Below are 13462 nucleotides of genomic sequence, written 5' to 3' on the forward strand. Positions count from 1 at the left end.
TGATTAAATGTTCACCTACAAATATGTTGTCTATTAATATCCAGTTTTCCTAGGAGATTCGTGTGAAGAAAATTAATAAAGCAGGTGTTAAAAGTGTTAAGTAATTTCTAAATCATTTATTTTCTCTGAATCTTTCATAAAATTAATATTAATGTCCCCAAAGACTATTATCTACTTTCTTAATCCTGCTAATTGGTATAATTATGTAACTTTTTCAAAATAACTTGAAAAACTCCCGGCAGATATCTGTATATTGTAATAATTATGAACAACTTTCCAGTAATGGCAGTTGATAAGCACAGGCTACCAGTTATTGATCTGAGTGGAAACTATTGGTTTCAACATTTTTGACCTTGGTAATACTGTTGACATTCATGACAACTCCTCCTTTCTGCATGTTTTCCCTCCAAAAATAGGTTGCTAGTTCATAATCCCCTACATTTAACATATGGATTCCAATATTTATGAGGTGCTCAAACAGACATAATACATAAACTTTATTTTGACTTTCTAGACCATGTAAACAGACAAGATGTTGAGCATGGACTACCTTGAGAATATTAGAGACAGTTGGCTGAAACAGCTCTCTCATGAGGCTAGCATTTATTCTTAGCATTCCTTGTGATGACCAGCTTATGTCTTTTCTTCCACACTTCTTGATTGCATGATCAATCTGTAAAAAGTCAGTGTATTAACTTTTATTACACAATATTATTCATAAACATGCAGGTACGACACTGAGATCATAAAAAAAGTGTGGTAGTTACAAATTATGAACATGATAGAAGTTCTCAGCAATAACTGCAAGCAAGATACATTGAAAATTATTCTGAAATACATATTTTATTTGGTTGTATATTCAGAGAGTAGTTTCCTGGGAGTTTGCTGAGTTTTGAAACGCATCCTGGAGGCCCTGGACAGGTTCCATAGCAATAACTGTCTGACTTCATGAATTTGCTCCCTGAATGTTCACAACTATATCAAATCGCTGCCCCTTCAACACAAATTTCATCTATGAGAAAAGTTAGTTTGTTTATGAGAACTACTTATTTTTGGCCAAGAGTTTTCATATGATGACTCTGAAAACACATATCCATTGTAATGGAGTATCTGATTATTTATGTGGCACTCTTTTTGTTCTTTGCCTCATAATACTCATGATATGTCATAGAACGTCACCATTAAGTTCTTTACTTATTGTTTGACCTGTCAATAGAGATCATTATGAACATCTCCTTACTTTCAAAAAAGCAAATCCATATGGTCTTAACTATGCTCTTCTTTTGAAAAGCTTTATTTTGGATAGCATGAAGAAGGGCTCTTTTGTGAAAATGGATGCTTAGTTTGAGAGTCATAGTCATAATCCCATCTGTCAACAGTTTAAAAAAATTGTGGTATCCCTTAAAACTATTGCTTAAGTTGCTGGATATGTACATCTATTTTACTTATGCACCTCATCACTGTGGCAGAAACTTTGTCACAATTCTCTGAGTTTAGTCCTGCGACAAAATTTGCTGACATGTTTCATGTTGAAGAGATATGGCATCTACAATCCCACAGGACCAGATTCCTCATGTCCCTCAATATTTTTCAGTGTAACAATCACCTCAAACATTCACTGTTATCAATAAATGTTTGGTCAAATTTTAAATTTCGTCAATCACATCAGGCCATATTATTTTTCCTTGTTTCTAATGATTTTGAGACATCTGACATCATTTCACTGAGTGTTACAGCAAATCAATTTAAACACAGGCCCCACTTTCCTAGGGAGTTTCAACATATCAATTTTTTTCGGTCTATGACAACTGCTCAGAAATGCAAATCGAATATGTATTAATAACCTAAGAAGAGAGAGTGTGTGAGAGAGAGAGAGAGAGAGAGAGAGAGAGAGAGAGAGAGAGAGAGAGAGAGATTGATTTTTGATTGAGATTTTTACTCATCCTCTTTCACAAGATACAAATTAACAGTTCTCTTTTTAAAAAAAAAAAAAAAATCAATTGTCTTTTTTTTAGAGTCCATACTCAAAGGTTCACAACTACTATCGTTGTGGGGATTGCTCGCCAAAGAGTTTGTTGCTGTCCAGCTGCACTTCACTTCACTTCACTTCAAGTACTTTTTTAATCAAATTTATATTTACGGTATTTATATACATTACTGAGCTTCTCAGAATAAAATCACACACAAATTAATTTAAAAAAAAGGGGCAGTGAGGCTCACATAACATTACAAGGGGTTTACTGTAAGAACTCTAAGAGCAGATACACTATGTGATCAAAAGTATCTGGAATCCCCCAAAAACATATGTTTTTCATATTAGGTGCATTGTGCTGCCACCTACTGCCAGGTACTCCATATCAGCAACCTCAGTAGTCATTAGACATTGTGAGAGGGCAGAATGGGGTGCTCCATGGAACTCATGGACTGCAAATGCGGTCAGGTGACTGGGGGTCACTTGTGTCATATGTCTGTATGCAAAATTTCCACACTCCTAAACATCCCTAGGTCCACTGTTTGCAATATGATAGTGAAGTGGAAATTTGAAGGGACACGTACAGCACAAAAGCGTACAGGCCGACCTCGTCTGTTGACTAACAGATACTGCCGACAGTTGAAGAGCGTCATAATGTGTAATAGGCAAATGTCTATCCAGACCATCAGACAGGAATTCCAAACTGCATCAGGATCCACTGCAAGTACTATGTCAGCTAGGTGGGAGGTGAGAAAATTTGGATTTCGTGATCGAGTGGCTACTCATAAGCCACACATCACGCCAGTAAATGCCAAATGACGCCTCACTTGTGTAAGGAGTGTTAACATTGGATGAATGAACAGTGGAAAAATGTTGTGTGGAATGACAAATCACAGAACACAATATGGTGATCTGATGGCAGGGTGTGGGTATGGTGAATGCCTGGTGAACGTCATCTGCCGGCATGTGTAGTGCCAACAGTAAAAACAGGAGGCGGTGGTGTTATGTTGTATTTGTGATTTTTTATGAAGGGGGCTTGCACCCCTTGTTGTTTCACCTGGCACTATTACAACAAAGGCCTACATTGATGTTTTAAGCACCTTCTTGCTTCCCACTGTTGAAGAGCAGTTCAGGGATGCTGACTGTATCTTTCAACACAATCGAGCACCTGTTCATAATGCACAGCCTGTGGCAGAGTGGTTGCATGACAATAACATCCCTGGCATGCACAGAGTCCTGACCTGAATCCTATAAAACACCTTTGGGATGTTTTGGAATGCCAACTTCATGCCAGGCCTCACTGACCAACACCGATACCTCTCCTTAGTGCAGCACTCCATGAAGAATAGGGTGCCATTCCCCAAGAGACCTTCCACCACCTGATTGAACATATCCCTGCAAGATTGGAAGCTGTCATCAAGGCTAAGGGTGGGCCAACACTGTATTGAATTGAACATATCCCTGCAAGATTGGAAGCTGTCATCAAGGCTAAGGGTGGGCCAACACTGTATTGAATTTCAGCATTACCGATGGAGGGCGCCATGAACTTGCAGTCATTTTCATCTAGGTGTCCAGATACTTTTGATCACATAGTGTGTATTCCAAGAAGAGCCAGGTAAAACATATTGCTTCATTCCACATGTACCTTGGCCGAATAACCTTGATGGGAATTAAAACTAATAAGAAGGTTTACCAGTTCACACCCATTTGCTAATGTAACAAGTAAGTGGCAAATGACAATGGTGTCAGAAGTGTCCTCCACAACATATCATTGGGCAGATAATGAGTATGTGTGCATGGATGGGAATTAAATAGTCTAATTGATTGATCTGAATAATAAAATAACCTTTGAGAAAAAAAGGTACTATATGAGGACTCATCAACAAAGACAGGCTGATTTTTTCACAGATGTTTATTACTCATTTCAATGTTTACATGATCTTTTTCAAAGCACTCCACCCCTACTTAAATACACCTTTTATAGTGCCTCTGCTAGTCCTTGAACACATTTTCTGTCAGGTCCTTGAGAATTGTCTCAGTTTTCTTGAGCATTGCTTCAGAGAGAAATGCATCCCTTCTATCAGCAAAGAGGCACAAAAAAATATCCTTCCTTCGTATCTACCCAACAATTTGCAGTGTAGGGTACTTCTGCTGCAACTGTCATTTGCCTCTTATTTGTTACATTTGCCTTCAATAACGGGAATAAAAAAAAAGCACAGGGTGCAAGATCAGGGCTATAAGGCAGATGATATGGTACTCAGGTAAAGTTGAACTGAGCCAGGAGATGCATGACTTGATGTGCGACGTGAGGCTATGCATTGTCATGGTGAAGTCGCCAACCAGTACAAGACAGTTCTGGTCACTTCCTTGCAATGTGCTTCCTCAGTTAAGCCAACACTGACATGCAATATGCTGCTGTAATAGTAGTGTGAGGGAGAACTGCATGCTGGTAAATCATTCCATGATAGTCAAAAAATGTGATCACCATCAGTTTCCCTGCAGGTGTAACAACTTTCCCCTTTTTTGGTGTTGGAGAACCTTGTGATTTCCACACTGTACTGACTCATTTTCCTTCAGGATCATAATAATGCAGCCATGACTCATCACTTGCAATAATCAATCTGAGAAATGCAACCTTGTATCAGCAAAAAGAAGTAACACCTCATGGCTTGTCTCCATTCATACAGTCTTTTGTTTCGGAGTCAACAGATACAACACATTACAGGCACAAACACAAGTCATATGGAGATGACCAAGCATAATCATGAAGACTCTGCCATATGAAGTTCTCTACACTTCACTGAGGTTACATAATGTTATCTGTTGACCCTTGCAGACAATGACAGCAGCTGTCTTGAAGTTGACTTCAGTCACATCAGAAGGAAAAATACTAGGCCCACCTTGATTAACACAGACAATTCAGCCTTCTCTTAAGTCTTTGAACTAGCTAAACATTGTTGCATGGGTTACAGGTCTTATTCACACACACACACACACACACACACACACACACACACACACACACACACACACACACTGAGCACTGTCTAACTTGTGGATACACACTGTGATGCATTACTTTAAGTTACCGGTACTTAACATTATAGATAGATTTATTGTGAATGTTACACTCTAATTAGATACAATACAAACAAACTGCCTAATTAAAGAACTGCCTCAAGAAACAGTAAGTAATATAATAAATCTAATTAAGGCTGGGAAGATACATAAAATGTTACCACATTCTCTTGCTTTGTAATTTTCTTTCTCAGTTCTGTGTTCTACACACATGTTATAGCTATAGGAGAAAGGAGGCAACATAAACATTCGTACAGAGAGAGTCAAAAAAGTAGAACTAACAGAAACATAATACTGTTTCACTGGTAAAAGATGTTGCAAACACATTTTTTGTTGAAACTTTCTGGCAGATTAAAACTGTGTGCTGGACTGAGACTTGAACTTGGGACCTTTGCCTTTCACATGCAAGTGCTCTACTATCTGAGCTACTCAAGCATGACTCATGACCCCACGTAACAGCTTTAATTCCACCAGTACCTCATCTCCATCTTCCAAACTTCACAGAAGCTCTCCTGCAGACCTTGCAGAACTGGCACTCCTGGATGAAAGGATACTGCAGACACACAGCTTAGCCACAGCCTGGGGGATGTTTCCAGAATGAATTTTCACTGTGCAGTGGAGTGTGTGCTGATATGAAACTTTCTGGCAGATTAAAACTGTGTGCCGGACTGAGACTCAAACTTGGGATCTTTGCCTTTTGCGGGCAAGTGCTCTACCATCTGAGCTACCCAAACACAACTCACCAACTGTCCTCACAGCTCCTCACTGGTACTGGCAGAATTAAAGCTGTGAGGATGGGTTGTAAGTCAAGCTTGGGTCGCTCAGTAGGTAGAGCACTTGCTCACGAAAGGCAAAGGCCCTGAGTTTGAGTCTCAGTCTGGCACACAGTTTTAACCTGCCAGAAAGTTTCATATCGGCACACACACTCCTGCAGAGCGATTCATTCTGGAAATTTTTTGTTGTGATTCTCTTTACAGATGGAAGAGCATCCTGCATTATGTTATACCCCATTCTTCCTTTGCAGTGTCTCAGATGCAAAACTGTACATTAATTCTGGCACAAAATATTAACCAGAAAGTGAGGAATAACAATTACATAATGCTACACATAAAAACTGTAATAAGGCCAATTCTTAGTTTCAGAACGAATGGGAAAAATCCATTAAAAATCATTTTTCACTGCCAAAGCGTGCTCGGGTAAGCAGAAAATATGGGTTCAACATAGAGTACACTTATGTGTCACCTGAACCATACCATGCAATGAACAGATAGCAATAAAAGATTATCCTACTTTTGAACAACAAATAATATTTTCAACAACCAAGATAAAGTTGTTAGTAAAATATTGTCTGTAATGTTACTGAGGAAAATAGCCCTTCATGCCCCATATAACATCTATAGAACTAAGAGAAATGTATCAATGTTTAATGTACTAGTTTTAGTCCCCATGCTTTCTGACATCATCGTAAAGAATTAAGTGAATTTAATTTCAAAGCAAGTGATTTTTCTCTGTCTTCAGTTACTATGCTCCTATTGACATGGCATTTTCTGCCTCCACAGCTGAGTGGTCAGTGCATCTGATTCTCCTGTGGAGGACCTGAGTTCTCAGTACTGCCATAAATTTTTCCTCATAAGAGGACTGGAACATATTCCACTCAGCCTCATGATGTCAACTGAGGAGGTACTTGAAGAAGAAGTAGTGGCTCCAATGTCTGCAAAGCCTTCATACCACATCCAAATGACACGAATGGCAAAGGATGACAAGGTGGTCAATCAGTTGTAGTTGGCCTGTTTGTAGCCAGAACAGTGAAGCTTAATTTTTTCACTTATTGGGACAGTGAATTTCATTTACATTATTGTTACCTGTTCACTAAGACTGATGTCATTTCTCTTTATCCTTGGATGTTTTGTTTTATTTTTATGCATAGCTTATGCTTTCTGTATTCTGTGTGGTGCAATGGACTTCATTGTATTCTTGTAAGAGCAATCTTAATTTTTGCTTATGGTTAGGCATCTCCTTCTTTTCCTTTACTATCAAAGATAACTGTCTAAGAAGTTAATCTGTGTAGAGATAAAGTATAGTTCTATGATCCAAGCACAAGATACACTTGTTATAGAAGGTACTGTGCTCTTTATGTAGCACAACATTTAACTGATTATTATTGAAAATCTGAACATACCTCTTTTCCTTTGTACTTCCTGTAATAATCAATAAAGGAGAAAGGTGGGAATATGTTAAATGGAGTTTCTCTGTAAGGACTCGCCACACGCTTTCGTGCCTCAAAACTGACCATCAGTTCCACAAAAGCTGCTGGCCTTTTCAGTTTGAACTGTTCCATAAACTCCTCACCAAATACTTCATCCAACAAAGCTTCAAATGCACGATCAATTCCTGGAAGAGAATTTATTTTATGACGTGTACACAGAAACTGACACAACACTTGGAAAGAATATCAGCTATGATAGTTATTAGTAAATGTTTTCTGTTAGTTACACCTGTGATCAACAGACGCAGAATGAAATTTGATAGAACATGTAACTAACTAATGCTTACATTTAACTTGCTAATAGTAGAACAGATTTCTTCAAATACAGTGTTGTGTAGCATGGTAACAGTTCATTGTAGATTGTCCATATTTAGAGAAGAAAAATAAGTGAGTATTTTGACAAGTAATTATTTTTGAGGATGTTCAGTTCTGATGAAATATTACCTTTGTGTCTGTTTAAGCTAAATTAGTTTTAGAGAATAAAGTTTTTCATCAAATTTCTGCACATAAAGGCAAAGAACCAGTTTTGAAAACTGATCCAGCATGCAGATTTTATCTGTCATACTGATCTACATTTACGATAATTGAATTATGTCCACTGCGTCAAAAATCCACCATTGAGTTAACTAAGCAGCACTATATTAAAATGCTTGACACATAATCCTGAAGAAGCAAACTAATAGTTTAAGTTACCTACTGCTTGACAATGTCAGGCATATATGATTAGCTACTGAGTTTTACATTTTCTTTAGATTGCTGAAGAAATTCTGGTGGATCCCACATAGACTCTCTATCTTATTTCACCTTCTGCCTCTCTTACTTCTTGAAGGTAAGTTGAGCTTCTGTCAATGAGAACGTTTGCATCAATGTCATATTTAACTGGAACAAAATCAAAATGCTATCTTGTCTGAAGCAGAGAATGTCATTCAAGCAAAATCCTGTTTCATTAGTGATGTTGATCTTCTAGAAATAACAAACATCTTTAACAGGTATTATATAGCTGTACCAGATAAATTGAGAAGACTCAATAAAATGGATGAAGTAAGTAGAAGTCCCCAAAAATTCTCCATATAAATCACACCATTCAGCTCAGTGTTGCAACCCTGTTGTCTGAACACTCATAATCAAATAGTGTGCAATGCAAGTGCCTCCAGATTGACCTAGGGAGGTTGCCTTAAACCTGGACAGATGGCACAGCAAGTGCTGTGCCTTATGCACAACAGCCCAATATAAGGCTGGCATGCAGGGCTGTCAATCTCACTTACACTTACTTGCTTATTGTATGCTCACCTACAAGACTGTCAATTGATGTGTTGTATGATTATGAGATGTTGTACTGTTCTATACTTCATTCAGTGTTATTGTGGATCTTTTCATGTGGAAGGAGAATAAAACTTGGTTGGTTACTTCTGATATTGTGTCTGTTCAATGTTACAACATACTTGGTGACAAATGCAGTGTTCTACTCCATGTGTTTTGTTTGTTTGATTTGATATACAGCCAACATGTCAGTGGAAGCAGGTCTTCAATCTCTTATTGAACAACAATGAGCTCTCGCCAACCAGCATCAGGATCTCTCCATGGCACTAAATAATTTGGCAGCATTGTTAGATGCGGGAGGTTCTACTGCCATTGACACAACTCCCACCATTTCCTCTGTGTGATGATTCTTTAGAAGATTGGGATGCATATGAAAAATATCTTCAGAAACATTTTCAAGCTTTTGGTGCAAAAGTGCGCCATCTAATTAATCAAATGCAGCTCTCTTCATGCTTTCATCCAAACCCAGTGCTGTTTTCCTTTGTTACTATTTTATAATGCATTACTATACTCAGTGTCCATCCTTCTTTCTCTTCTTTCCTGTGTTTCTCTTGTTGCCTTACAAACCACATTGTACACTCTACTGAGTCACATTGTATCAACCATCTCAGCTGCACACAACAGATGGCTACAAGACCACACTGATTGTTCGTGCAGCATCTTATGTCCCACATTGCACCTTCCAATATCATTAAATCTATACCTTCACATTGATCACTCTCCCTGTGTTACCCTCGCATATTTTCAAATGTTATTTCCCGCATCTTTCCGGTGCCACACAAACTTGTATCTCATTCTACCAACACCCACCCACCCCCACTCCCTCTCTTTCCCCTCTCTATTCCATTTCACCTAATCTAGTCACTTCTGCCATCCTCCTTTTGACACATATCCACCCATAGGTTTACAAACCACATTATAAATATTTTTGTTTTTCTATTTATCTCATTGTGACTTCACATCAATTTCAGTTGGTTTTCACCTTTCACTATCAGCCTACTCCCTCTGATTTCATCTTGTTTCCTCTTATTTCATTGATTTCTTCTTTTGTAATTTTTCCCACATGTTTTAAGGTATTTTTGTGAATTTATTTGGATGTAATTTTACGTTATTTATGTATTTTTATGGGTTTTTCCACCACCATGGATTCTTGCTTCTTCCATCTCCATCAATACAGAAAATGTTCCTTATCCCTAGCCAGAACCCAGTACGATGTATTGTTCCTTCATTGTTGTTTAGCTCATGGAATCCCCCCAAATTGCCTTAACATCAAATTACCCATTTCCGGCTGCCACCCTTCCTTCCACAAAACCATATCAATCAGGCCGAAACCTCCTTGCAATACCTACTCTACATCTGTGATATTTCCTGCTTTGCAATCCCAAATTTCTGAATCCCATAACACACATTGAAACTCTTGTCCTCCAGGAACTAAAGTAACATGCAGAATGCCACCTCAAATAGTTCTCCAACCTGGTCACTTCCTAGTCTAATCTTGGACTACTACTGCCCACCACCCCTACAGCCATCTCCAAATCTCCCTCACATCCCCTCATAGCTGACAAACCCTGTCTCGCAGACATACTACATCTACCCCATCCTCTAAAACTCTCTCCCACCACCACATATAATCCAGAACGTAAACAGACCCAAAGCACAGTCTTGAACATTTCTTCCAAAAGCCTTAGCCTTGCAGAAGTATTAGTCCTTTCCAAAGGCCTCACCTTTTGCCCCACCCCCCCAAATTCAGTCATGCATGACTTGTTAAAGACTGTCTCTCCTTTTCCTGGTCACTACAGTGGAAACTCTTTTTTGCCACCGACCCTACCAATCAGACTCAATGCAAGACCCTGTCTGCCTCAGTTCACTCCTCCATCCAGCCATGATCCACCCCTGCTGCCCTCAAATCACCCATTGTTAACTCTGCAGAGTTTCTTAACATTGAACCTTCCCTCATGATCACTCCCCAAATCCCTTAACATGCAAACTAACCTTACACTCACAAAAAGATCCACAATTCACCGCCTAAAAACTGATCCTGTTCTTATAATACTACCTGCTGACAAAGGCTCCACCAGTTTTGTTTTGAACCTCAAGGATTACCTGGCAGATAGACTCCACCAGCTGTCAGATTCATCCACCTACAAATCCTGCCACAGTGACCCCATTCCAGAAATCCAGCAGTCAGTAATAAGGTATGGTATTGCGTTTTGGGGTAACTCAAACCATATGCGTCGAATACTAAAACTTGAGAAAACTGTCATTAGACATACGCACAATGTAGGGCGAAGAAAATCATGTTGCCCACTCCTAAAAAATCTAAGTATATTAAGTGTTCCCTCACTATACATATACGAGCTGATTATCTTTGTGCACAGTAACCCTGATATATTTGCAGCAAATCATTTTCAGGATGTTTACAACACCAGAAATCAAAATAATTTTATGCCGCCCACCAACTGTTTAAAACTTTACTCTCAAACCCCACATTATATGGGTATGAAAATTTATAAAAAAGTGGAAGGAAGAGAATTGCTCAGCATAAATTTAGAAACACTGAAAAAAAATACTTATATGAGAAACTAGTGCAGAAATGTTACTATTCAGTAGAATAATTCATAAATGATGATCTGAAAATTTGAGTAGGAGAGAGCAAATACTTAGGACTGTTAATCTTAAAACTTTGTTACTTTTGAAGAAAAATTATTAATTGCTTAATTAATTAATTATTCAGTACTGTATATTATATTACTGGTATTATAAGGAAAATTGTAAACCAGTTTTTGCATTTTGGCAGACCTCCTGTACTTTAAGTCAATGGCTTGAAATTATTTGTTACGAGACAATAAACTTGTATTTCTATTTCTCCAGTCTCTCCTCAAATCCTTAAGCCTAGCACAAAATCTCTCCCCAGGATCCATCTCTCTCTCCTCAACCCTATCATTCCCCACACTCCTACCTTCTACATGCTTCCTGAAGTCCATAAACCCAACCACCCAGGATACTCCATTGTGGCCAGTTACTGTGGTATTCTGCCACTCACCAAATGTACACAATATCCTCTTCCATCTCTATACAACCCCTGCTCCCCTTGCCTCATGCCTCATATTTCTGTAATAGACCTAGATGGAAGATCTGTCCCATACAACCTCCCATCACCACCTACTCCAGTCCTGTCACAAACATCACCGATCCTATCAAAGCCAGGGCTACCTCTCAAACCAGTCATGTAATTTACAAGCTAAGCTGCAAACACTATGCTGCATTCTATGTGGGCATGACAACCAACAAGTTGTCTGTCCACATGAATGGCAGTCGACAAATTGTGGCCAAGAAACAACAGGACCACCCTGCTTCTGAGCACACTGCCTAACATGACATCCTTCATTTTAATGACTGCTTCATGGCCTGTGACATCTGTATCCTTCCTACCAACACCAGCTTTTCTAAATTGTGCAGGTGGGAACTCACCCTGCAATATATCGTATGTTCCTGTAACCCTACTGGTCTCTACCTTCGTTAGTCATTGTTCTTGCACTTCACCCACTTCCCTGTCCCCATTCCAGCACTACACAGCCTTCTATTCCACAAATGCACCCAATCTTTTTACTTCTCTACTTTTCCGCTAGGAATGAGATGGAGAGTGGGGCAGCTAGGTGCAGTTGGAAGGCAGAGAGCGGGGGTGAAAGGTGAGGTTAGCAGAAAAGAAGTAAAAAGATTGGGTGCATTGGTGGAACAGAAGGCTACTCCCAGCAGCACTTTACTGACCCCCACTCCTACACAGCTATCCCTCCGTCTCCTTGCCCCAGCCTCCTCCTTACCCCCACCCAATTGCCTCTCCCATAATGCCCTGCTGCTCGCAGTCTGGCTCCAGCTGCCAGAGACTGTGGTCATACGTGTGTGAGTTGCATTTGCGTGAGTGTATGTGTGTGTGTGTGTGTGTGTGATCTATTTTTGACAAAAGCCTCATTGGCTGAAAGCTAACTTTCTGACAGTTTTTCTGTTTTGCCTTTCCACTACTCAACATCTCTGCTATAAGGTGAATAGCAACTACCCTTTTCAGTATATTGTTCTCTTCATGCTTTTTCATGCAGATGGTCCATAACTATAATCACAGTTCCAGACAAAATCCTGTATTTTCTGCTTATTCTTTTTAATGTGCCTAAATAGTCTGCATTCCAATACCATAATCAGCACTTAGTTTTGCAGTAGTTTCCTCATTCTCAAATCTTTGAATTAATTCTAATTTTTTAAAATTTCAACACATTTATTTTGTTTCTCCATCATCTCTTTAATGAATTTCTTTTAACTTGCTTCATTGATACTGTTATGTGAGTTGAACATTTACTAACGATTTTCAAATCAATGTTAGTTTGGTACTTACTACAGGGTGATTCTAAAGTCATTATACATTTCAGTGGTATAGTAAGTCACTATACATTTCAGTGAAATTGTAAGTCACTGTACATTTCAGTGATATAGTAACAGAATATTTGTTTCTTGCAGGTTCTACGATAGAATGCTAACCAAATAGAAACGAATCACTGTTGTTTATGCTCATCTTCGTGGAATCATGGAATGACGTATGAACAGGTGCGGACAGACTTTGCCCATTGATTCCAGAAAACAGGCCCCACCAGTCTTGCTATCAAGACCGAGTCAAATAAATTCCAGCTTACTGGTAGTGTCGCAGGTGAAGAACATCCAGGGAGGCTAGCCATAATGCCAGACACCGTGCAAACTGTGCAGGATGCGCTCACACGTAGCCCTTCTGCATCTACCAGGAGACTTAGTAGGAAGCTTGGTATTCCTCAAACCACTGTATG

At 39.1% G+C, this 13462-nt stretch overlaps 1 protein-coding gene across 1 annotated transcript in view; it reads right to left on the minus strand.

The window, feature by feature from the left end:
* LOC126455096 (heat shock 70 kDa protein 12A-like) overlaps positions 1-13462 on the minus strand; it is a 211257-nt gene that overhangs the window by 96669 nt on the left and 101126 nt on the right. Inside the window, exons 8-9 of the mRNA XM_050091149.1 lie at positions 7230-7441; positions 551-673 (exon numbers count right to left, since the gene is read on the minus strand). Of these exons, the coding sequence (XP_049947106.1) occupies positions 551-673; positions 7230-7441 (335 nt within the window). The remainder of the gene's footprint in view (positions 1-550; positions 674-7229; positions 7442-13462) is intronic.

Source organism: Schistocerca serialis, chromosome 1 (genome assembly GCF_023864345.2).
Source record: "Schistocerca serialis cubense isolate TAMUIC-IGC-003099 chromosome 1, iqSchSeri2.2, whole genome shotgun sequence".
Taxonomy (NCBI): domain Eukaryota; kingdom Metazoa; phylum Arthropoda; class Insecta; order Orthoptera; family Acrididae; genus Schistocerca; species Schistocerca serialis.